At 33.7% G+C, this 26,355-nt stretch overlaps 1 protein-coding gene across 1 annotated transcript in view; it reads right to left on the bottom strand.

The window, feature by feature from the left end:
• The window catches only part of LOC136024960 (tonsoku-like protein), a 175,443-nt gene that overhangs the window by 42,922 nt on the left and 106,166 nt on the right, over positions 1-26,355 (bottom strand). The window contains exons 12-16 of the mRNA XM_065700566.1: positions 24,324-25,006; positions 23,013-23,158; positions 16,544-16,722; positions 14,564-14,742; positions 1,667-1,807 (exon numbers count right to left, since the gene is read on the bottom strand). Of these exons, the coding sequence (XP_065556638.1) occupies positions 1,667-1,807; positions 14,564-14,742; positions 16,544-16,722; positions 23,013-23,158; positions 24,324-25,006 (1,328 nt within the window). The remainder of the gene's footprint in view (positions 1-1,666; positions 1,808-14,563; positions 14,743-16,543; positions 16,723-23,012; positions 23,159-24,323; positions 25,007-26,355) is intronic.

Here is a 26,355-nt window from a genome sequence, read left to right as displayed (position 1 = left end):
CGTAAACGTGAAATGGGAATGTTCATAAAAGTTTGAACGCAGCCCCGCGTAAGCGCCTGGCTAAAACCCCGAACTTTTAAATACAGTACCATTGGTTTTAGCGATGCAGCTATTGATCAGTGACTAGCACCAGCCATAATTTAGGAAAGTAACATTAGAAACCTGAAAGGTAAACAAATTTGTTGAGTGATGTATTTTAACTGATAAATTTAATTTATTATCTGCTGTAAAACTCCACAGTAGAGCAATATGCAGGATAATAGCAGTCCCCATCTATTTCTAATAAAAAAAGAATTAATTTAGATGTCTTCATGAGCACTGTCACAATGAGAAGTTTAGGGTCTAATAAGCATACCATTTTTTCTCTAAAAGATTTCACTTTATATAATAAAGGGAATAAAGATATTCCCGAAGTATACCTAAAAAACATAAAAACGGAATAGAAATGTTTACCCAAGCCCAGATGCAACACAGCACAACTGCATGGTTGCAACCCGGGACTTTTAAATACGGTGCCGCTAATTTTAGCGATGCAACTTATGATTTCTGAGCAACACTAACCACAATTTAGAAAAAAAAAAAGAAATCAGAAAGGAAAGCAAATGTATAGAGTGATATAATTGTAACTGATAAGTTAATTTATTATCTTCAGCGTTAAATTCTTATGGTGCAGTTTCCACAGCAGAGCAATTTGCTGAATAATATCAATCTGCCATCTATTTCTTACGAGTGAACGATTAGTTTAGACGACCTTAGAATTGTTTATCTACCATAAAGAGAGAAAAAAAAAAAAAATACGGAGGCCAGATGCGATCAGGTTTTTCCATCAGCCTAGATTCACTCTACTTTTTAGAAGGGAAAAATAGAATAAATAAAGAAAACTAAAAAGATTTTAAAGCACTCCACCGTATCTACAGTAATTGGTCTTAAGTTTAAATTCTTTTAACCTTTTTATTTTGGCCGTGTTAGAAACTAATCTTTACTATTAGGACGATTGTTTGGTTCAATGGCAGGGGGGAGGGAAGTTACCATTCTCGAAGATTAAAAAAAATATGTATTGAAAAAATAAAAAAAACGTCCCTCTCCAGCCTTTGAAACATAACTTATTTCTGTAACTTCATAAAAAATCAAGGGGAAATTCTTGATCCCCCCTACATTTTTTCAAATTGGTGCCCGTGCCTACTAAATGTGCAATAAGGTATTGAAGCCCCTAGGCCCTTTACCTGGGAAAACTTAGAGAAAAAAAGCCATAATTTGAACAATTTTAGATAGTTGGTCCTAAAAACGTACTTTTTTGTAGGTAATATACTCCATGGACAGTGTACTCTGCTACCAACCATTTAACCCCCCCCCCCCTACTTATGGCTGTGTGTTTTACCACCATCATCTTATCTTAAGCCCTCATTAACCACCATACCTTATGCCCCAATCACCCTTTCCTTCCAAGGATTGGCAATATATTGTACCATATCTCAATAATAAAAATTGACAAGAAAAAAACTTCCCTAAACTTCTGGATTCTTATAAGTATTACAACAAGTTCCTATACTGCTCATACAACACACTTTTTTTTATTCCTTCCAACAAAAACCCGCGTATGTACCAGACTCTGAAGTGTATTTAGTATAAGAAAAATTGGCTTGAAAAATAAACGAAAAATACTTACTTGTAGCAAAGGAACTGCGCTGAGCGACAACGACTGTTGGAGCTGTGTGGCGAAAAATTTCAGTCCGAAAACAGTGAGACCCGAAGATTGAAAGTTGAGACGTCTCAAGTTTGGCATATTTTGAAATGCAGATACAAGAACCTATAAAGGAAGAAAGCTCATAAGAATATGGAAAGCAATTCCTTTCTAGACAAACTTTCTTTGAAGCAAAAAAAAAGTCCTTAGATGAGCTTGCTGTTTCAGAGATGAAAAAAAAGCAATGTTAAGACTCAACACTGATAATTTAAAATCAAGATACAAATTTGAATTTTTGTGTAGAAGTGATTCGTCAATGCAGCAACAAGGGCCGTATCCAGGGGGTTGGTTGGTTAAGGGTTTTGACCCCCCCCCCGAAATGTCTTTCCGACTCGTAAAAACGTAACAAAAAAGACTATAAAATTTTTTGATGTGTTTTTAAAGTTATTTCATCCCCCCCCGTCGAAAAAATACATTTGTAACCCCCCGACCCCCCTCGAAAAAAAAAATCCTGGAAACGGCTCTGGCAACAACACATCTTCTGATCTCAATTTTTTTCTAGTTATAATTAATAGGAAAAAAATAATAAACAAATTCTTTTTAATAAAAAAAATATAATATAAAATAATAATAATAAATAATAATAATAAAAAAATTGCAATATGACTTAAAGACGTTGTATCACTAGACACTATTCATCGGTTCCATTACTTCGATTAAAACATTTTTTCTATCTCAGCTTTTAGTTATGCTTAAAGACACCTTACAGCCCATATATTATTAGAACTTAAATGTCAGTTTCCTTCCTTTGATTTCAACTTTTTTTTTTATATCAGCCATTAGATAGGAGAATATTTTTATCAGATTTGGATTTTTTTTTACGATAGTGTGTGTTCATTCTTTCTGCAAAGACTGATTCAGGCGTGCAGTCAGGAGCTCTTTCATCCCCTTTTATTAAGTTTATTTATAAAGAAAGAAAGCTCGTAAGTAAAGACTAGGTATTCCATACAGCAGCACTTGCAAATATGCAATAAATGGCAGAGAGTCCCCTTCCGCTTCCAAAGCTGGTCTGAAACCGGAAGTATCCAGACACCCTCTAACATTAAGACATCAATCCTCTTTCTGGAATCGTCAGAACCTTATAAATTGGTGCTTGGTTTGCACAAGTAAAACTAAAATTAAGAATTTTAACTGCAACTCGATAAAAAGGAAAAAAAAAACGAAAAACGTAAAAAAAAACGAAGGATCTGCTCAAATATTTTGCGGCAACCTCAATTCTTTTCAAAATTTGCTTCGATTTTGCTTCGAGACATTTTTCGTGTTTTTATTATTATGTATTTTGTTTTTATCTTTATCAGAGAAAAAAAAAAAAAAAAAAGCAGGCTGTTAAACAAACAAAAACATACTAAAACTTACAATTAGAAATTCAACAGCAAGTTGAAAAAAAAGCAAACGAAAAATCCATATAAAAACCGTAAAATCTACTCAAATATTTTACAGCAGCTCAGTTTCTTTTCAAACCTAAAGGCGATATGATAATCAACATGTTGCTTTTCTTCTGTTACTTTAAATCTTATTTACATATTTTGTTACTTTTATACAACATTTTGCTTCGTAACATTTTTCGTGTTTTTGTTGTTATTCTCTTTTGTTTTTATCCTTACCAGAAAAAAAAACTCTACTTTTTTATACTAATTTCCAAATGCTAAAACAATGCAATAGAAAAGTTGCAAATTAAAGCTAATACAAAGAATACTAAAGCAGAATAATTCAGATGGTTCTCCTACTTTGCTAAGCACGGAAAAACCTAACCTGGAACGCTGAATTTTAGTTAAATTTTCGTATTTTAGAATTATCCATATTACTCATCTAAATTTTTTCATATTCTTTTTATTTGAATTAAGCTAAGAAAAAAACATCATAGTTAAAGTGCTGAGACCTCATTTTTAGGTATCCTTTTTCTGGAATTTCCTCCATATTAGTGATTCTCACAGACTGATAGTTCAAAAATAGGCTATACGAAGTAGTATAACTAAAAGGACCCGGGACTCCATTTTAAAGATTTCTTTTCCTGGAGGTTCGTCCCTTACTGGTGATTCTTAAAGAATGATTGGTCGAAAATAGACTGAAACAAAATAGTTAACCAAAAATACCCGGGGCTCCGTTTTAAAGAAATGTTTTTCTAGAATATTTCCCCTACTGGTGGTTGTCACTGACTGATAGCTCAAAAATAGACTAAAAAAATTGTACAAACAAAAAGATGGGACCCCATTTTAAGAAAACGTTTTCCTGGAATTTCCTCGCTTACTGCTGGTTCTCACTGACTGACAGCTCAAAAATAGACTAAAACAAAACTGTATAGCTAAAAACACCTCGAAATCCATTTCAAGGAAATGTTTTCTGGGATTTCCTCCCTTACTGGTGGTTCTGACAGACTGACTGTTTAATTAGAGGTAGAAGATTTTTTAAATACAAAAAGAAACTTTGGCGTGAAGAGCGAGATATTAAGGAGGGGATATCCCCCTTATTTACGGGGAGATTTCTGTTCTTTTAAGGTTTAATGTTACTCCATACTTTCAGTTGGAGAAAAAAACATTTGATCACTGAAAGGCAGAACCAATTCTCAAGGGAAAATATTGACATGTTGCCGATTTGAATAGCCAAAAATAACCAGTAGTTTATTTTTCTACATCCTGAACCCGAGTAATTCCAAATCAGGGTTTTTGTAATGTTCGTTCACATAGTGGAAGTGGAAAAATTTAGATAGTGAGCAATTAAAATTTAAATTAAAAGGCGCAAAATACTATTTATTTACAAATTTCGTCATTAAATTTTTGCCAAACCCTAAAGTTAATCCGAGCTAAAAATTGATCAAAAATATCAAAACCGATACATTGATTACCAAATATATAAATTAAAAATATCGATATATTGGTATACCGTTTAAGTAAGATATCACCCAACACTGACACCCAACCCATTCGGAGGCGACCTGCTTTTCGCTTGGCCCTATACGGTTGTCCGACAAAAAATATCTTGGCCAATCTATCATTCCTCCCCTACTGGTGGTTCTCACAGACTGATAGCTCAAAACAGACTAAAATAAAATAGTATAACTGAAAAGACTTGAAACTCCATTTTAAGGAAATGTTTTTTGGAATTTCTTCTCCAACAGGGGTTTCTCCCAGACTGATGGTTCAAAAATGCACTAAACTAAATATTACTAACGCTTTTGTAGCTAAATTTAGTAACTAGCATTACTAGTTGACAATCGCACAGTCGAAGAAAGCCTATATTTTTTCTCCTACATTCTCCTACATCCTGCTTCAGACATTAGAAGGAGGAGGGCAATGGCACAGATATCTTGTGACGAAAATTCCATATTTCTGTATAGCTTTTTCAAAATAAAACAGAAAAAACGTGTCTAGCAAATTCACCAAGTTTAGTTGGGTAGACAGATAAAACTCAATTTCTGCTATCGAATGATATAAAAATGTATGTTTTGCACTGAGCAATCAAAAGCGCACGCCGGCTGAAAGATACCATCAGTTCCCCGTACTGCCTGGGCTCTTATATTTGGGCTTTGAGATATTCAGACCCATTTTCTTTCTTCTAATATCAGTTTTCCATACTTTTTGGGCTATTATGTTCGGGCTTTGGGCTATTCGGCTCTGTACTCTTATTCTATTATTAGTTTTCCATACTCTTTGGACTAGTTTTGCTAAATTTCACTGGCTCTAAGTTTTCCTTTCTCATGAGTCCGCCATGCTCTTTGGGCTAGCGTATCTCAACTGCATAGGCTGGACGTCATTCGAAAAAACAACTGCGACATGTTTTTTCTTTTTCTTTCAAGTTCATTGAAAACTTGAATTTTGCTTGGATTTCGTTGCTGTTTATTTTTATTGTCAATAATTATAATTAATTTTGTTATTATTAACCTCCAAAAAATTCTTATCTGTTGTTTAGGCTAGAAGGGTTAATTATCATCCAATTAAGGGATTACTTCATAATTACCATGACTATCTTCACATTCTGGCGTAATTGGACGCACCAGAACTCTTGCAACTGAAGTAGAACACTTTTATTTACGCACAAATATACTTACAGTAAAAATAAACCCCACACACTGCACATTCCTAGTGGCATAATCAAGCACTGCCAATTTAACAGTACTAAAATTAAAGTAGCCAAAAACTAACTTGTTAAATAAAACACTTATAAACACCTAAAACACTACAAAAATTTTAAACATTAGTATGAACATTGAAAATATTCCCTTGCACCGTGTGGGATTGAACGTGGGTGCCCCAGATTAGCAGGCCCGGTTACTTCCACTACACTGGCACAAGGGTAACATTTTGTATTATTTTACAAGGTTAATGTTAAGTAGAAGAATCATTATTTGTTGGCTTAAAGCTTCACTCTTCAATTACGTACATAGATAGTAAACATAGTTTCTTTTGTAAGTATTTGTTGCTGAAACTATAATTGTAACTGGATTGTTTAGCTACTAAATATCTTATATAAATACTATCTATTTGAACAAACAGTAATAGTGTATATATTTTTATGTTTATATTTTCTGGAAAATGGCTCCAAGTTCTTTCGGAATGAAAATTATATAGAAATTGTTTTTAGAAAGAGTGGGATTGCCCCTAGAAAGTCAAAGTATCTTAGTAAAAATCGCACCATCACAATCGACATATTAGAGAATCATACTGCAAGGGTTTCTACCTTCCATCTGCAAAAATGTGAATTTTTTGATTTTTGCCAGAAGAAAGATCATCAAACGACAATTACAGTTCTAGTTCCGCATTTTGTGACCAAAAAGATTGGAAGGCAACTAAGTTTCTCGTCCCTCTGACACTCCTTTTTCCAAAAATCATCCGATCAACATTTTGGGATAGCCGTTTTAATCAATATAGTTGAAAAATCAAGTAACGGCCCTGCAAGTCCCTGGGGAGAGGGTTGTAAGTTACAAAATTTGTCCAGTGTTTACACATACTTATTGGAAAGTTAACAGACATTGGAGGGGTGGGTGATTTTTCTGTGGGGGGGGGGAGTTTCCCGGGACAAACTTTCAAAGGGAAACTATACACGGAGGAATTTACAAGAATTCTTATACAAAAATTCATTTTATTTGACCTACTTTCTCTTTGCCAATCCAATTTTATATTTGGAGATATTCCAGGAAAATAGTCTAGATACATTTTCAAAGCAGTTGAAGTTGTCTGGGGGATATTTTCGTGGAGGTGGTAATTTCCCCCCAGGCAAAATTCACCATGGGGAGATTTTAAGCGAGAGAAACCTCCCATGAGCCATTGGGTGGAAAATTTCCGGGAAAAATTTTCCGCAGAAATAGGATTTCTGGCATAATTTGAAGAACCATTGAAAATTAGAAGAAAAACAAGTCTTTTTCAAACGAAAGTAGGTTAAAAACAATAATCGAGGGGGAATTGCCCTCAAGAATTTTTTATGGGGAATTTTCGGCAGGGATGGAATTGTCTGGGGGAAGAAGGATCTTACATGGGACAAACTTTTCAAGGAAAAATTTTCTTGGGTAGATTTTCCATTGAGAGAAAAGATTGATCTTCCAGCATTATTTAAAAAACGATCAGAAATTATATAAAAAACTAATTTTTTAAACTTAAAGTAAGGAGCAACATTAAAAGGAACAGAAATTACCCCGTGTGTGACGGCAGATCGCCTCCTCAATAATTCGCTCTTTATGCTGATTTTAACTTTTTGTCCCAATTATTTAAGAACAACTCTTGAAACAAAAGAGCCGTTTCATTAGAGTCGGGAGATTTTTAAAATACAAAAAGAAACTTTGGCATGAAGAGCGAGGTATTGAGGAGGGGTTGTCCCCCTTATTTACGGGAAAACTTCCGTTCTTTTATGTTTTAATGTTACTCCTTGCTTTCAGCTAAAAAAAAATAATTGATAACTGAAAGGCAGAAACAATTCTCAGGGGAAAATATTGATATGTTGCTGATTTGAACAGCCAAAGATAACCAGTAGTTTATTTTTTTTCATCCTGAGCCCAAGTAATTCCAAATCAGGGTTTTTGTAACGTTCATTCATGTAGTGAAAGTTTATTTATTTTATTAAAAATTTGAATAGTGAGCAATTAAAATTTAAATTAAAAGGCGCATAATACTCTTTATTTGCAAATTTCGTTATTAATTTTTTGCCAAACCCTAAAGTTAATCTGAGCAAAAAATTGATCAAAGATATCAAAATCGATACATCGATATCGAAAGTAAAAATACCGATATATCGTTTAAGTAAGATATCGCTAATACCACCCATCCCATTCGGAGGCGACCTGCGTTTCGCTTGGCCCTAGATGGTTGTCCGACAAAAAATATCTTGGCCAATCTATCATCCGTAGAACGTGTCCTAGTCATCTCAACCTTTCTTTCATCATAACCCCCAGAAGGGGGTTATCATAACCCGAGAAAGGGGTTTTCGTATAGGTTACTGTTTGAGATACAGTCAGTCTGTCGGGTACCCAAAACAACGTGGAGAAAATTTCTCTGGCAATTTCTAGCAAATCCTAATTTGTTTTTCGGAGCATCCACGCTTCAGAACGATGACCCATGTCAGGTCATGGTCAGGAACTATGAACTGACCACTTCCAACACTGTAGCTTCCGATATTCAATATTCTTGTGTTCCTATTCTTCCTAACTTGTACAACTGTGAAAAAAAGCCCTCGGCCTTGGCTATTCTACTTTTAACATCTTCATTGAACCCACCGTCCTTACTAATAATACTACCAGGGTAAGTGAAGCTGCCCACCTGATCAATCGTTTCGTTACCCAACTTCACCTTTTCATCTTCACTTATTCCTAGCCTTAGCGACTTAGTCTTCTTAACAAATTGAACTCACAAAAACCTCTAAAAGTTCACTCATTTTGCTCATACTTTCATCTAGGATGATTAAATAATCAGCAGAATCTAAATCTAGAAGAGTCACTTCTCGAATTAATTCCGTGATCTCTCATTGACTTGGCTGGCTGCAGGACAAAGTCTATTAAAATGATTCATTATGAATGTGAATAGGACGCAACTCTGCTAGCTCCCAATGTAATACGGAACAAAGTATTAACCTCATTTTCCACCTTAGCTGCAGTAATGTTATTCTCGTACATAGTACTAATCATTTTAATTCATATATCTGGTATATTTTTATAAGAATAAGACCTTTCTTAAGACTCTTTTATCAGCTGAGCAAAACCTTTGTTCATGTTCAATAAAACTGAGAACTCAAGGGGTTTGATGACTCAGGCACTTTCTAATTATTAATCTAAGAGTGAAAATTTGGTCAACACATCCTTTTCCCTTCCTAAAACCATACTGTTCTACTGTTAAAACTTTATCTACAGCATCTTAAATTCTAAAAAGGTTCATCATACTAAGTCATTTGCTTCTTATAGAATCTATGCTATTGCCTCTATAATTACCCCAATCAACCTTATCCCTTCTCTTATACATGGGTTTAATTAGAATTTTCCTAAATTTGCTAGGTACTTCCCCTTTTACTTCTCAAGAAATTCATTATAGACACTATCAAAAATACAGGCGAGTTAACTTTCATTATTCTCCTAATTTCCCTCCTTATTATACCCCTCTCATCATAAATTACAAAGACTTAGCACAAAAACCTTTGCCAGATGAATTAAAATCAGAAGAGTTGTGTAGACAGTGATGTTAGTGATGGAAAAGGCTAATATTAGAGATTAATAGATCGATAGATAATTTTATTGCCCATTCTAAAAACGGTACAAGACCATAAACGGAGTAAATAAATAAACAAGAATGAACAAAAACTAAGTACTATATAAATACACACATATACTAAAACCGCAAAAGGGTTCAACAAAACTTTAAAAACGCATACAAAATTTGTTTATATGCATTTTTGTTACGTTTTTACAAGACGGACAAACAGTTTTTTTTTTGAGGGGGGAGATCAAACCCCCTTCCCTCCTGGATACAGTCTTTAGTAGCTGCTTTATTCCTTAACAAGCAATGTTAAGACTGCTAGACCCAACTGACTTGAAGAATTCCGTCTGACGCTTAATGAGAGCCCCAAATGGGTCGGTAACGCCGAACTGACGTGACACCGATGCATTTTCTGTGCATGGTCACAAATTAAGCAGAAATTTGGAATATTTATAATAACTTAAATATAGCTGTCGTTTATCACTTCGGGAAAAAATATTCCAAAATGGAGACATAACTAAAAAATGGGGTATAACCAGAGCATTGTACAGCCGGATTCGAATCTGCATGTTATATTTATGTTATATTTATTTTTTATTGGTAATAGAACGCCATACATTTTTCTAACCCTTCCTCCAAAATGACTTATCTATAGGGCACACGTAAAAACCCTACTCGACCCAAATAATTCAACAGCGAGAGATCCATTTCCCGGAAGATAAAATTCATTTTCACCGAATTCTGTCTTTCAAGGACGGTGTTTTTAAACAACGGTGGTAACGATATAGCACCCTGTCAGGTCCCTTTCCTCACTGGAACCGAGTTACGCAGTATAATTTGTCCACTTGTAGAAGGCACTTTAACTCGGACAGAAAGTTTACTATACATATTACGCAAAGGTAAAATAACCGATCGGTCCACACCGCGTTTAAGTCCTGCAAGAAACAGCTAAGCAGGCATTCCAGGGTCAAATGCCATACGGAGATATTAAATTACCAGGAACGCACTCATTTAACGCATCACTTTCAATAAGCATATTAGCTAAAATATAATGAATGTGCTTGCAACCGATACAATTTTTAAACCAAATTGGTTATCAGGAGTAAGACATTTACTTGAAATATCATCAATAACAAAGATTTACATTAGTTTACATAGAAAAGTTGAAACAGTTTTACAGGACGGTAAGACGTGCAATCTGACGGGTTTTTCTCCTTTTTTAACACGGGAGTAACAATGATGGTACAGAAAATATATGGTACAAGACCAGTATTAAAAATAATCTGAAACAACAGGTAACGATGACATAAAAGATAATCAGTTCCATATGTAAGGTGCAATCCACTGAGATTGTCATGACTACATGACCTTTTTTTTTAGCTCACAGATGGCGATAATATGATTGTTGATGGTTATTACGTAGCCACCAGCAGAGCCAGGTAACTTTACACTTTTATCCAGTTCTTTACTGAAATTTTCTTCCAGTTCTTGATCAGAAGGATCAATCTTAACGAAAATGACACCATCAGATTCAGCGTATCAGAGAACCCTACTGTAGAAGTTTCAAGCTCCTATCTACAAAAATGTGGAGTTTTGTATTTTTTGCCAGAAGACAAATCACAGGTGCGTGTTTTTTTTTTTTTTTTTTTTTTTTTTTTTTTTCAGGGGTCATCGTATCGACCAAGTGGTACTAGAATGTCGCAAGAGGGCTCATTCTAACAGAAATGAAAAGTTCTATTGCCCTTTTTAAGTGACCAAAAAAATTGGAGGGCATCTAGGCCCCCTCCCACGCTCATTTTTTTCCCAAAGTCAACGGATAAAAATTTGAGATAGCCATTTTGTTCAGCATAGTCGAAAACCATAATAAATATGTCTTTGGGGATGACGTACTCCCCCAAAATCCCTGGGGGAGGGGCTGCAAGTTACAAACTTTAACCAGTGTTTACATATAGTAATGGTTATTGGGAAGTGTACAGACGTTTTCAGGGGGATTTTATTTTGTTTGGGGGTGGGGCTGAGGGGAGGGGGCTATGTTGTAGGATCTTTCCTTGGAGGAATCTGTCATGGGGGAAGAAAAATTCAATGGAAAGGGCGCAGGATTTCCTAGCATTACTATAAGAAAACAATGAAAAATAAACATGAAAACGTTTTTTCAAATGAAAGGAAGGAGTAGCATTGAAACTTAAAACGAACAGAGATTATTACGCATATGAAGGGTTCTAAAAATACTTTAGCATAAAGAGCGAGGTATTTAGGAGGAGATACATACCTCGCTCTTTATGCTAGAGTATTTTTAAGTAATTTCAACTATTTATTCTACTGCCTTTCTGATTCAAGGGTCATTCTTAAAGAATTGGGACAAAACTTACGATTTAGTGTAAAGAGCGAGGTATTAACGAGGGTACAAACCCCCACGTATACATAATAAAAATATAAGATTATGAAAGTTTGTTACGTAAGTTAATTCTTAAGTTACGTATATTTTTTACTAATAAAAACGTTCGTTAAAAATTAAAAGTTCTAGTTGCCTTTTTAAGTAACCGAAAAATAGGAGGGCAACTATGCCTCCTTCTCCACCCCTTATTTCTCAAAATCGTCTGATCAAAACTAAGAGAAAGCCATTTAGCCAAAAAAAGAATTAATATACAAATTTCATTTTAATAATTTATGTGCCGAGAGCCAAAACCAAACATGCATTAATTCAAAAACGTTCAGAAATTAAATAAAAACAACTAATTTTTTTTAGCTGAAAGTATGAATCGACATTAAAACTTAAAACGAACAGAAATTATTCCGTATATGAAATGGGTTGTTCCCTCCGCAATCCCTCGCTCTTTACGCTAAAGTTTGACTCTTTACCACAATTCTACTTTTTAAAACAATTAAAAGCTTTAGCGTAAAGAGCGAGGGATTGCGGAGGGAACAACCCATTTCATATACGGAATAATTTCTGTTCGTTTTAAGTTTTAATGTCGCTCCTTACTTTCAGCTAAAAAAGATAGTTTTTTTTTATTTAATTATGATCTATAATGAATCAGTTATTTGAAATACCAGTACTTGAACTAAATGTTGCAAAAGAAGATTATAAGCATGGTAAACAAGTTAGTTCTAAAAAAGCTGTTATTCAATCACGGTTGAATTCAATAAAGTTGTATAACGTTTTACCATGTAGGCGTTTATAACGTTTACAACGTTATTAATATCATATATTTTATCAGAATTTATCTAAAAATGGGTCTCGAGAACAGTTTAGTACATATTTTTATTTTGAAAAAGAATAAACGACATCAATTTCTACCAGGTTGCCATACAAGCCCCATTACACTTTCTGGGTTTCGGTTTTTGTGACCACTTCGATTTTCCGACCACTTCGGGACTTCCATATCAATTCTGACTTTCCGACTAGGCACAACAGCTATCTCTGCGCGCTTTAAAGCATAGGAAATTTCCGAGATATATATGTTCAGACAAATTTGTTTTTCCTTCTTCTGGAATTAGTGCATTCTTGTGTAATAACTTGATAGGTATTATCTAATCTTGACAAGAATCTCGTCTAATACTGCATGGTATGTATTCAGACTAATTTTATTCCAGTCAGTCTTGACTGCCCACTTCCTAGCACTAGGGGTATTATCAGATAGTACACAGGTAGCTTGAAAAGCATTCATAATCAGGAAATGTTCAGGTTCACAGATTCTTATATTGAAATGGCATGGACCATTGGCTGTGGCTTTCAATGAGAAATAAAATCAAGGCTCGATGTTGAGTCCAAGTTGTGTATGGACGTAAAACCAGGTCATTGGTAGTTATACTAAGAACATTGCATGAGATTAAACATTTTTGCATGAATCTATATTAAACTAGAATATTATCCAAACAAAGTCAATGTACAACATTTCCCACATTCCCCAACATTCAACATCCAACGTCCCCATTGAAAGAGGGAAAGAGGACGGCATTATGCTTCCAAAAAAAGGCCCAAAACTAATTGTGAAGACTGGCCAGGTAAACTAGAAACAGGCAGATACCCCCGGTTACAGACTCTGCAACTAAGCATTTTAGAACGTTCAGCATGACATCTTCGAATGCGCCCAACTTAACCCATAAAGCGTTTTTTACGTAAAATAAATATGCATAGTATTTTACATTAAAATTAGACGGGATACGTATTGGAATTTTTTTTTCATTTGTATCATAAAAAGAACACTTATTCCTACTGTTGGGTTTTCCATCTCCCAGCATTATCTCCCACCATATTCCAGCGTATTGGAATTTTTTTTCCATTTGTATCATAAAAAGAACACTTATTCCTACTGTTGGGTGTTCCATCTCCCAGAGTTTAATATGTTTCATTTGAATAGGCTATCTTCTCTCAAAGCATTTAAACGAAACACTAGGGAGAGTACCCCGGTTAAGCCCCCTTCTTCGTTCAAGGCTAGAAGCTGTTTCTTACTAGCATTATCTCTCCAAATTTGGTGCCCACTAGCTAAAATACTCCATTTAAAGCATTTATTCCGGTGGTCAAACTTTAGATCAATAATCACACAACCTAACCAAACCACACAAGAATCAAAAAAGAATAATACAGAATCTGAAAACTCAAGCAGATTTAAAACTACTCGTTACCCAGAAACAACCTCAAAGACAACAAAGATACCTGTACTCAGACCATAAATCCCTTCGTAGCCCACCAGATTAGCTGAAAACATTCACAAGAAGGGCTGATAGGAATTCCACTAGATGCCACCATCACATCAAATGAAAATATTAAAGAAGAGGAAGTCAATATTAATGATAAACGTAGATACCTTAAAATTACCATTTACATTGTACTTACTGTCCACAAAGCCACGAATTCCACTAGATGCCACCACCACAGCCCATGAAAATATTGAAGAAGAGGAATTCAATACTAATGACAAACATAGATACCTTAAAATTACCATTTACATTGTACACACTGTCCACGAAGCCACGAATTCAACCAGATGCGACCACCACAGCCCACGAAAATATTGTAGAAGAGGACGTCAATACTAATGATAAGCATACATAGCTTAAAATTACCATTTACATTTTACATACTGTCCACAAAGCCCACGAAAACATTGAAGGAGAAGGAGAAAACAACAGTAACGATAAAGGTACATACCTGAAAATTTTCGTCACCAAGCTGATGTCCGGAAAAGTCGATCTCAGCAACCGTGGAATACAATTCGATAGCTTTAACGGCGGGAAGCAAAATATTTGGCTTCAAACTACTTCCTTTAATTCTGAGAATATTAGTCTGTTCCAGCTCTTCCATTGCTTTCTTTATACTACTGTACGTAACTACAAAACATGAAAAATTTATACTTTTAATTATAAATTAGGGCCAAAAATACTTCATTTCGTTCTGACAATATTTTTTGGTTTCATTGCTTTTATCGTTTTTATTTGCCAAGGTAAGTAACTACAAAATAAAAAATTGAAGCCAATGATTTTAATTCAAGCCAAATTTAAAAGCCAAAAATACTTCTTTTATTTCTGATAATATTTTTTGGTTCCATTTATCCTATTGCTTTCTATATGCTAAAGTATATATATATATATATATATATATATATATATATATATATATATATATATATATATATATATATATATATAAAAAATTGTGAATGAAAAGTTAAGATCGTGAATTTGGCTATCCCTTTATCCTCGAAACATACAAAAGTTTCAGGTACCCTTTCTGTTCTTGATTTGTTTTTCGTCGATGTAACAACCCCAGCATTCCTTCTTTGGTAGTCCTATGGCGAAGATGTTTTTTGAAACGTATTATTTTTGCTGAATGTTAGTTGCACAGAAAGTGCTTTACCAAAAAAATTTGGGACATTTTTGCTTCATTTTGCTTTATTTGGAATTAACCTCTCATTAGCTTTTAACAATTAAACTGTTGAAGCATTTAAGGTATCCTTTTAATTTTCGCCAGAAACTTATTCAAACCTGTTGTTATCATGATTAAGTAAGTAAGTAAGTGTGATGGGACAAGACCCTCAAGGTCCGAACCGGCGATGCTGATCTCCGCTTCGTGGCCCTTCAGCCAGGAAGTGCGATGGAGGGTTGCGGAGCGGCCATCCTGTGCTTTTGAACACCCTTCGCGCTTACCTTATTCCAGATTTCTTCAGGTACCAATTTAGAGCTGGATTGACTCTCTTCAGACCCCCATCCCAAACCAAATAACCGACCACACCAGGGATTGAACCCGTAACCCTTGGACATAGAATCATCGGCCCGGCGCGCCAACAACTTAACCAGCACATGTTATCATGATTACTATTTCCTTTATAAGATTTTACAAATTGCCCAGTCAATAAAAATGTGATTACAAAACAAGCATTTACTCTTCAGTATGGGGCTCTCATTGAAAAACAGTTTTTTCTTGAGAAAAAGACTCAAGCCAACAAACACACAAATGCGTTTACAAAAGCATAAGCATACAGGGATCATATATTTCTTCTCCTCCCATACAAACAGTTCTTTTTGTCTGTCTTCCGTCAAACAGTTTATGTGCTCACCCATATGGAGCACAAATGCAAGGAGCTACAAATTGCCCACAAAAGTCTTTGCACTTTTGTGAAGGTATGACTGAGCGCCGTGGCAATTGGACTGAGTTCAACGGCACTTATACGATTTTGAGAGGCACAAAAGCCTTTGTGCTTTACTGAAGGTTGGACTCAGCACCATAGAACCATGGCACCTGGGGTGAGTTCAATGGTACTTACATGATTTTTGAGAAGCAGAAAAGTCTGTATATTTTTTTGTTGGAATGAGCACCGGGGCACTATGGCACTTGGACTAAGTTCAATGGCACTTATACGATTTTTGAGGAGTACAAAACTCTTTATACTTTTGTGAAAGTTGGATTGAGCACCGTGGCACTTAGACTGAGTTCAACAGAACTTAAAAACTTTTTAAGAAGCACAAACATCTTTGTACTTTTGCACCACGTCATGTTTTGAGCACCATGTCACTTGGACTGAGTTCAAAGCACTTGCACGATTTTTGAGAAGCACAAGTCTTTATACATTTTTTATGGTTGGACTGATCCCCATGGCACCATGGCATTTGGACTAAATTCAATGGTACTTACATGATTTTTGAGAAGCACAAAAGTCTTTGTACTTTTGTGAAGGTTGGACTGAGCACCATCTGAGTGGAATACCAGTTAGGAATTCACCATCCTTGACAACAATTGTAACAAGATCTTCTTCAGACAGGGATATTCCACCTCCTTTTTCAAGTGAAATAACGGGTCTTCGTTGAGCTGGACTAAAACAGTGAAATATAAAAGATTTAGTTTAAATTTTGCTTATGACAAATTCCGCTCAAATTTCTTGGGGACACAAATTAGCAAGCCATTTCATCGACCTTAGATCGAGACCTAAACCGGATCTTAGATCTTAGAAAGAGACCCAACCCGGGTATGAAAGGAATTACTCTAACTCTACTCCGATAGGAGGCTCGTTCCGTGAGCTAGATGCAGGGCCATATTCGTGGACGGGGGGGGGGGGGGTACTCGTTTCGAATCGTCCTTCCCTCCAAAATTTTTGTCCGAGTACTAAAAACAAAATCAAAATGCATGTGAAATAATTTTATTTGCATTTTGTATAGTTTTTTGTCAAAATATTCCGAGATGACATTTTAAGAAGCAGAGTTAAACCGGTTAAGCCTTAATGGTTAAAGCTTAGGCTTCTGGGTTAATCGCAAGCTGCATTACCATTTATAAGTACCTTCAATAAGGAAAAGCGACTGGAATACAGATAGTACAAGCGTTTTTCAAATACTTTGTTTTTAAAAATCAGAGTGAAATAAACTTTTGAATTGGTAAGTTTACATATCAAATATTCAGTTCGTTTTCTAAATACTTTCTTACTCAAATTTCTTATTCTTATTTTAAATTATTTTAATTTTTGTAAATACTTTACCCCAAATAATTTATTTTAAAAAATTAGAGTGAAATAAACTCTTGAATTGCTGAGTTTACATGTCAAATATTCAGTTCGTTTCCTCAGTACTTTTTATTCTAATTTTTATTCTTATTCTAATTTATTCTGATTTCTATAAGTACTTTACCCCAAATACTTAAATTTTAGATATAAGAGTGAAACAAACTGTTGAATTGCTAAGTTTACATTTCAAATATTCAGTTCGTTTTCTCAGTACTTTCTTATTCTAATTTTGTATTCTTATTCTAATTTCTGTAAATACTTTACCCCAAGAATTTAATTTTTAAAAATAAGAATGAAATAAACTCTTGGATTGCCAAGTTTACTTATCAAATATTTAGTTGGTTATCTCAGTACTTTCTTATTCTAATTTCTTATTCTTATTCTAGATTATGCTAATTTCTATATTTTACCCCATAATACTTTCGTTTTCTCAATACTTTCTTATTCTAATTTCTTATTTTTATTCAAGTTTATTCTATTTTCTGTACATACTTTACCCCAAATACTTCATTTTCAAAAATCAGAGTGAAATAAACTTTTGAATTGCTAAGTTTACATATCAAATATTCAGTTCGTTTTCTCAGTACTTTCTTATTCAAATTTCTTATTCTAATTTATTTTAATTTCTGTAAATACTTTACCCCAAATACTTTATTTAAAAAACATAAGAGCGAAATAAACTCTTGAATTGCTAAGTTTACATATCAAATATTCAGTTCGTTTTCTCAGTACTTTCTTATTCTAATTTCTTATTCTAGATTATTCTAATTTCTGTAAATACTTTACCCCAAATATTTTATTTTAAAAAAATTAGAGTCAAATTAACTCTTGAACTGCCAAGTTTACATATCAAATATTAAGTTCGTTTTCTCAGTATTTTCTAATTCAAATTTCCTATTCTTATTCTAATTTATTTTAATTTCTGTAAATACTTTACCCCAAATACTTTATTTTTAAAAATCCGAGTGAAATTCACTCTTGAATTGCTAAGTTTACATATCAAACATACAGTTCGTTTTCTCGGTGCTTTCTTATTCTAATTTCTTATTCTTATACTAAATTATTCTAAAGTCTATAAATACTTTATCCCAAGTACTTTCTTTTAAAAAATTAGACTGAAATTAAACTCTTAAATTGCTGAGTTTACATATCAAATATTCAATTTGTTTTCTCAGTTCTTTCATATTCTAATTTCTTATTCTTATTTATTATGATTTTATCTAATAATTACTCCAAATACTTTGTTTAAAAAAAATTAGAGTGAAATAAACTCTTGAATTACTAAGTTGAAATATAAACTATACAGTTCGTTTTCTCAGTACTGTCTTATTCTAATTTCTTATTCTTATACTAAATAATTTTAATTTCTGTAAATACTTTACCCCAAATACTTTGTTTTAAAATATTAGAGCGTTACAAACTCTTGAATTGCTTAGCTTACATATCAAATACTCAGTTTGTTTTCTCAGTTCTTTCTTATTCTAATTTCTTATTCTTATTCTAATAAAATACTTTATCCCAAATAATTTGTTTTAAAAAATTAGAGTGAAATAAACTCTTGAATTGCTGAGTTTACATATCAAATATTCAGTTTGTTTTCTCAGTTCTTTCTTATTCTAATTTCTTATTCTAATTCTTATTCTAAATATTTAAAAAATTTAGAGTGAAATAACCTCTTGAATTGCTGAGTTTACATATCAATTATTCAGTTTTTTTTCTCAGTTCTTTCTTACTCTAATTTCTTATTCTTATTCTAATTATTTAAAAATTTAGAGTGAAATAACCTCTTGAATTGTTGAGTTTAAATATCGAATATTCTGTTTGTTTTCTCAGTTCTTTCTTATTATAATTCTTCTTTTAATATTTGAAAAAAAAGAATGAAATAAACTCTTGAACTGCTGAGTTTACGTATCAAATATCCAGTTTGTTTCCTTAGTTCTTTCTTATTCCAACTTCTTATTCTAATTATTTAAAAAAATTAGAATGAAATAAGCTCCAGAGTTGCTGAGTTTACATATCAAATATTCAGTTCGTTTTCTCAGTACTTTCTTATTCTAATTTCTAATTCTTGTTCTAATTTAAATACTTTACCCAATATAATTTATTTTAAAAATTAGATTAAAATAAACTCTTGAATTGCTAAGTTTACATATCACATATACAGTTCGTTTTCTCAGTACTGTCTTGCTCTAATTTCTTATTCTTATACAAAAATTATTCTAATTTCTGTAAACCCTTTACCCCAAATACTTTGTTTTAAAATATTAGAGTGAAATAAACTCTTGAATAGCTGAGCTTACATATCATATATTCAGTTAGTTTTCTCAGTGCTTTCTCATTCTAATTTCTAATTCTTGTTCTAATTTGTTTTAATTCCTGTAAATACTTCACCCCAAATAATTTATTTTATAAGACTAGATTAAAACAAACTCTTGAATTGCTAAGTTTACATATCAGATATACAGTTCGTTTTCTCAGTACTGTTTTGCTCTAATCTCTTATTCTTATACAAAAACTAGACCTCCGTTGCCTGTGCAACGGGAAGTGTTGCAGCAACTGTGCCCTGTTCCTTAGGGCACAGTTGCGGAGCAACAGTCTCCATTATGTCCTTCAGAGGACATTTTTCTAATGCGGCTTCGATTGTTATCTTGAAGCATCTTTGATATGGTTTTATTTCGAGCTCCTACTAAACTGAGTTTGGTAAAATGTTTAGCTGGTCCAGAAATAAACGAGAATAACTTCGGAAATTATTTCTAAGAGAACGAAGCAACTTGGTATAAAGAACACTTCACTTCTTCTTGCATAACTTGCATAGCACTACTCGATAAAAATAAAATAGACATCAAAATCGAAAATTTAAGAAAATTTCAAAAAATCGGAACGAGATTGACTTTTCCGGAATTATTTCCGGGAAATCTGTAAGAGCTACGGAATTTCATGCTTCAGTTCTCGAAAACATCAATAAAAGTTCTATATGAGTTCATAATTATTTTATCTCTAAAACGTTTACTTCCGAAACTAGGGCCGTCTTAACTTGACGCCAATTCGAAGTATTATGTTTCGAGACGCACATTTCGGGAATTATTTCCGGGAAATCTGAAAGAGATACGGAAATAACGTCTTATAGTTTTCTGCTTAACTTCTGATGGTCTAAGCTAGGAAAATATAAAACAAACCAAATTCACCAAAAAATTTAAATTGCCCCGAGGGCATGACAAAACTTCTAAATAGAAAAACCCAAAGAAGGAATTTTATTTCGGAGAAAATATTGTAAGCTCCAGTTGTTAGGAGATCGAGACCTGTCGAACCGCGTTGGAAAAAAAATTCTAGCTGGTCCAGAACAGAAGTTACCTCTAGAACGTCGAAAGTTCGGAAATTATTTCTTAGAGAACGAAGCAACTTGGTATATAGAACACTTCACTTTTTCTTGCATACTTTTCATACCACTACTCGATAAAAATATAAGAAACATCAAAATCGAAAATTTGAGAAAATTCCAAAAAAAATCGGAACGAGATGGACTTTTCCGGAATTATTTCCGGGAAATCTGTAAGAGCTACGGAATTTTGTGCTCCGGTTCTCGAAGAGACAAATGAAAGTTCTACATGAGTTCAGCATAACTGTATTTCTAACAAGTTTATTTCCGAAGCTAGGGTCGTCTTAACCTGACGCCAAACATCGAACGCAGAGTTTCTAAGAAAAAAACGGTTTTATTTTTTTTTATGGAAAACTGTTAGAAATTTTAGGAACTTCTCTGGAACTTTTTTACTCTGTTTCACGTTTCCCTTCCCTCTGAAAAATCTCAAATTTTTAACTCTTACCACTTCGGAGCTACAGGTCGCTGATCACAGTGAAAAAAAAAAAAAAAAAAAAAAAAAAACTACGAAAGCAGTAGTATTGCTCCGCAACACAATTATTCTAATTTCTGTAAACCCTTTACCCCAAATACTTTGTTTTAAAATATTAGAGTGAAAAAAACTCTTGAATTGCTGAGTTTACATGTCAAACATTCAGTTCGTTTCCTCAGTACTTTTTATTCTAATTTTTATTCTAATTATTTAAAGAATTTAGAGTGAAACAACCTCTTGAATTGTTGAGTTTACAAATCAAATATTCAGTTTTTTCCTTAGATCTTTCTTATTCTAATTTCTTATTCTTATTCTAATTGGTTAAAAAAAATAGAATGAAATAAACTCTTGAATTGCTGAGTTTAGTTTTCTCAGTTCTTTCTTATTCTAATTTCTTATTTTAATTCGTTTTCTAATAATTTAAAAAAATTAGAATGAAATTTTGAATTGCTGATTTTATATATAAAATATCCAGTTTGTTTTCTCAGTTCTTTCATAATCTAATTTCATATTCTAATTCTTATTCGAATTATTTTAAAAATTAAAATGAAATAAACTCTTGAATTGCTGAGTTTACAAATGAAATATTTCTCAATATTTTCTCAGTTCTTTCTTATTCTAATTCTTATTCGAATTATTTTAAAAATTTAAATGAGATAAACTCTTGAATTGCTGAGTTTACATATCAAATATTCAGTTCGTTTTCATAAGTTCTTTCTAGTCATCTTGATTAGTATAGTGATTTATTTTATTTGTCGTCCATTTAAAAAAAAACAAAGGCACATCTATTGCGTCACGATATCACAATAGGCTTTAGACTATTAAGGTTAGGGGAAGGGAGCAGTAGCCAAACTCTTGTCTATAGTAGCTAATTTTTGTTCGTTTTAAGTTTGACTTAAATATTAAATTCATTTTTTACTCGTTTAAAGATTTATTTATTCACCTGTATTAGTTTCATTTTTCACGTTTTCCATGATCGTTTATTTAAATTTCTTTTCGGTTTTGAGTTTTTCTGATCGTTTTAAATTTGAATTATCACAGGAATTTATTTCTGCCGGTCTCAAGTTTAATATCACTCCTTACTTTTCTTTGAAAAACTTCTTGTTCGGAAATTTAAAAAAAAATTTATTCCTAAAAATTGACTCCTAAAAGGCCACTAGATATGTACTGATATGTTCACCCCCTTGTAGAAAACTCAGCAGTTAACAGAAGGAAGAGGAAAAACTTGGTGCCACTGGCTCACAGAACTGAATATTCGGGCCATTTTCACTAGTGACTTTAATAGATGCCCTAGAACTAGGATTGTAAAAGAGTTAGTATGTAATTTTCTATCAACACTAAAACAGCTGTTTTGAGACGAATTATCCTAATAAAATACATATTTTGGCCTGAAATATAATAAAAATACAGAGGAGAAGAAGAGGAAAAGTCTATCTGGATAAAATCTGACAATTTCTAAAAACAAACAAAATATTTTGTTTTTAAACAGCTCTCATTAAGTTTATTTATTCATTTTATTTTATTGAACGGTTTTTATTGATTATAAAATAGCTACAGCCAGATTTGAACTCTACACGTACGCATATTTACCTAATGTACCATTTTGAAAAAATGAGGTCTGTTATCTTCTTCTCAATACGAAACAGAAGGGAAAAACGGATTTCTAATTATACCATATTATATAGCTCGACGTAGAAGAAAAAAGAAGAGAGAAGTATATAAGAAAGATGAAAAAAAAAATAATAACACCAATTAAACTTACTCAGAACATGAAAATCGTTTAGAGGATTCTTCAGCAAGCCAGCCAATAGTTGCCGAAGCGTCCATAATGGGTATTAGTAGTTTCTTTCCCTCGATTTGTACTATAACATTCAAAACTGCTACAGGACGCGGCAAATCAGGGGTTTTCTGAAAACAATAATTGAGCATGAGGAGACAAAAAATATTAACTTATTATTAAACAATGGTAATGAAAGGTAAGTAAAACTCGACTCTCATCCATAGGAAGTGGATTAGAAAAAAATTAGATGGGCATTTCCGGATAACACATAAAGGGTCGTATCCAGAATTTTTTCGGGGGAGGGGGATAGGGGGGATAAAAAGGATTTTATTTTCCAGGGAGCAACAAATGAAACGCAATTAAATTTGTTATATTCATTTTGCTGTTTTTTACGAGTCAGACAAACAATTCGAGGGGGGGGGGGTTCAAGCCCCCTAACCCATCTGGATACGGCGTTGAACATATGTAATAAGGAAGGATGTGTTACTAAAACACATAAAAAAATGATACATTTTACATTCTAATCACCCAGGTGATCAGGAGGAGGGTGACACAGGCTCCACAAAGTCAATCGATTTCTATTATTATTTTTGTTTTGGCACTTTAAATTCAAATGCAACTTTTTTATTAATCATTAAAAAATGTTTTCACAAAACTGTCAAAGAAATAACCCACGGTGAGAATAACTCATGTGTTGGTTTATACACTCAACAATAAATAAATTATATCCAGATACTGGAAAAAAAAGATGGCTCTTCAACTCTCCATACGGTAACCAAAAACAAAACTCAACATAAGTTCAAAATAGCCAAACAAAAATGAATAAATAAAATGAAATGACGAGCATCCATCCCAGAAATTAAATTAAAATCAATGATTACTAATTAAGTGATTCTTTAATCTAATTTTATTTCTAACCAACGATATATTCAAATCTATAACACTAAGAAATGTGTTCCAATTATATATAATGCTGTGGCGAGGTGAAAAATGGGACCTTTCAAATTTTGTTAAAGCCTGAAGAACTACAGAACTGCCACGGGTGAAATATGCATGTATAAACATATTAAAAAACAAACTAAAAAACATATTATGCAAACATAAATAATCAGGCAAAAGACCTTGAACATGTTTTATCATATAAAGAACAGAATAGAAAGAAGGAGAAAGATACAACGTTCGATCTACCACTATATCCTATAGTTCAAAAAAAGCTATTCCCTTACTTATTTTTCAGGAAGTACCCCCCCACAGAAAAATAGATGTTAAAATACGTGCCCCACTCCAACTTACCTTTGGAGAAGAAACACGATCTTCTCGAAAGGCATCCACAAATCTTGATGAACTGCTGCCTCCTATTTGATGTCTTTGTCGCGACTCCCCTTGCAAGTTCGATCTACCAAGACTACTGTCCGAATTTCGCTGTGTTGAATGTTTAAAAGACGTGGATGCAGCTCTTTCCAACACTCGGTTAATTTTAGGCTGTATTGGTCTTTTAGGAGCAAAACTAAATTCGCTTTCAGCAGACAATGGGATGACATCAGGAAGAAAGCCTTTCCGCAGTTGACTAGAGGTCAACTCTCGCTCCTCAAATACTCTTTTGACAGGTCGAGCAGACTCTCTATCGAACGATGTTGACCGTTTTCTTTCATTGATTGGAGATAACCTTGTTATGTCCTTCACTGGAGAAGGATAAACACGAGTTCGTTTAGCTGACTCATTCATCATTGCGGAGCTGCGAACTTGCTTTATAGCGCTTGCGTATTCTTCACAAGCCATTTTTTGAGAAAGATTCGGCACATGCCGGTGCTGGGCACAGGGTCCACCTTCCGAGCATTCACAATTTTCTTCTTGATCACTGTCATCATACTCAATGACGTCATCTGGAACGGTTTTAACTTCATAATCTTCTCCTTCTGCTACTACAGCGCTAACATCAGCTCGGCACAAAGAACGAGACAAAGCCTTGTAACCTCCTAAAAATTAAAATAAGGTTAACCTTCTTCAAAGAGTCTTATTTGAACAAATTAAAGTTGGGAATTTTCCCTAGCTCCTCCTGTGGGAACCTATGATCTAAAATGGTCTACAGACAAATTAACACCTCAACCAAAAGTGTGTATTCACCTAAGCTTAAAGCTACATTACCACCACTTCGTGCTCATCCGAACAAGAAACCTGAGGATTTAAAAATAAAAGCGGCGATATACAAAGCAGCAGTAATACTCGTTGGTTTGGTCTTACTTTTTTTTGATAAAATAAGTCTTGCTTTATAATTATTATTATTTTTTTTTTTTATTGCGGAAGTAGAATCTTAGCCAGCAAAACTGCATACGTTCTATTTAAATTCTTTCTTTATTATTTTCCTCCAATTAGTACGTCCGCTCTAACCAGGGGCGGATCCAGGGGAGGCTCCCCAAGATTTTTTTGGCACCCTCGCTGTTGTAATTTCTTCACGGTTAAGATCAAACTTGAGCAATTATTCCTAGCATATTTGCATAATTAACAAAAAACGAGGTTTCCAATGAACGCAAAAAAAGAAGTTGAAACTTAAAACGAACGAAATGAACTCAGCTTGCTTTCTTCATTGACCTCCTTAGGAAGATGCCAAAAATTGACTTGAATGTGAATAAAATACAAATCTCTGATTGGTCTTAGTTTCTATCTTGACCTCCTTAGGACAATGCTAAAAACTGATGCAAAAATGTACAGCCAAGTTCAGTTCAACTGACTGATGTAGTTAAACACGTTAGCAAGTTGTTACAAGTTAAAAAATGGATAAAAAAAAAAATCTAGACACGAATATAGAGTGGATAAGAGACAAAGACCAATGGCTGAAGGTAGTAGTTTCTGGTTATTTTTACCAAGACAAATCGAAAGATAAGTTTTAATTGTTAATGGTATAAGTCTACCCTACCTTTTTAAACCTTCTGCTGAATGCACGATACAAGAAGACAGTGAACAAAGCGAACAAAAGAAAATGCTACAAATTATTAAATCACGTGCAAAAGCAGAATTTAATATCGACGAGTGCTAAATCCTGGGCCGGAACGGGAGGGTAGTCCCTGAAAATGCGCCCCTTGCCATCTGTGCATTCAGCTTCGTGAAATCATTTAATGTCTCACCAAGACAAACAAAAGCAATTTCTGGAGTGAACTGCTTCGAGCAGGGTACCCTTTTTAACCGATTATATGACAGCTCTTTCTGCTGATTCGTTTCCACAAATTCCATTTTGTCCAGGAATTTTGTAGCCTATTATTTTCACAAAGTGCTACCCTTGCCTTTAAATGCAAAAGCCGCCCTTTGCTACTCGAGAATTAAGTTTTTG

This window comes from Artemia franciscana, chromosome 1 (assembly GCF_032884065.1).
Source record: "Artemia franciscana chromosome 1, ASM3288406v1, whole genome shotgun sequence".
Lineage (NCBI taxonomy): Eukaryota > Metazoa > Arthropoda > Branchiopoda > Anostraca > Artemiidae > Artemia > Artemia franciscana.
The sequence above is the reverse complement of the archived record's forward strand: the minus strand, read 5'-3'. Positions and strand labels throughout refer to the sequence as shown.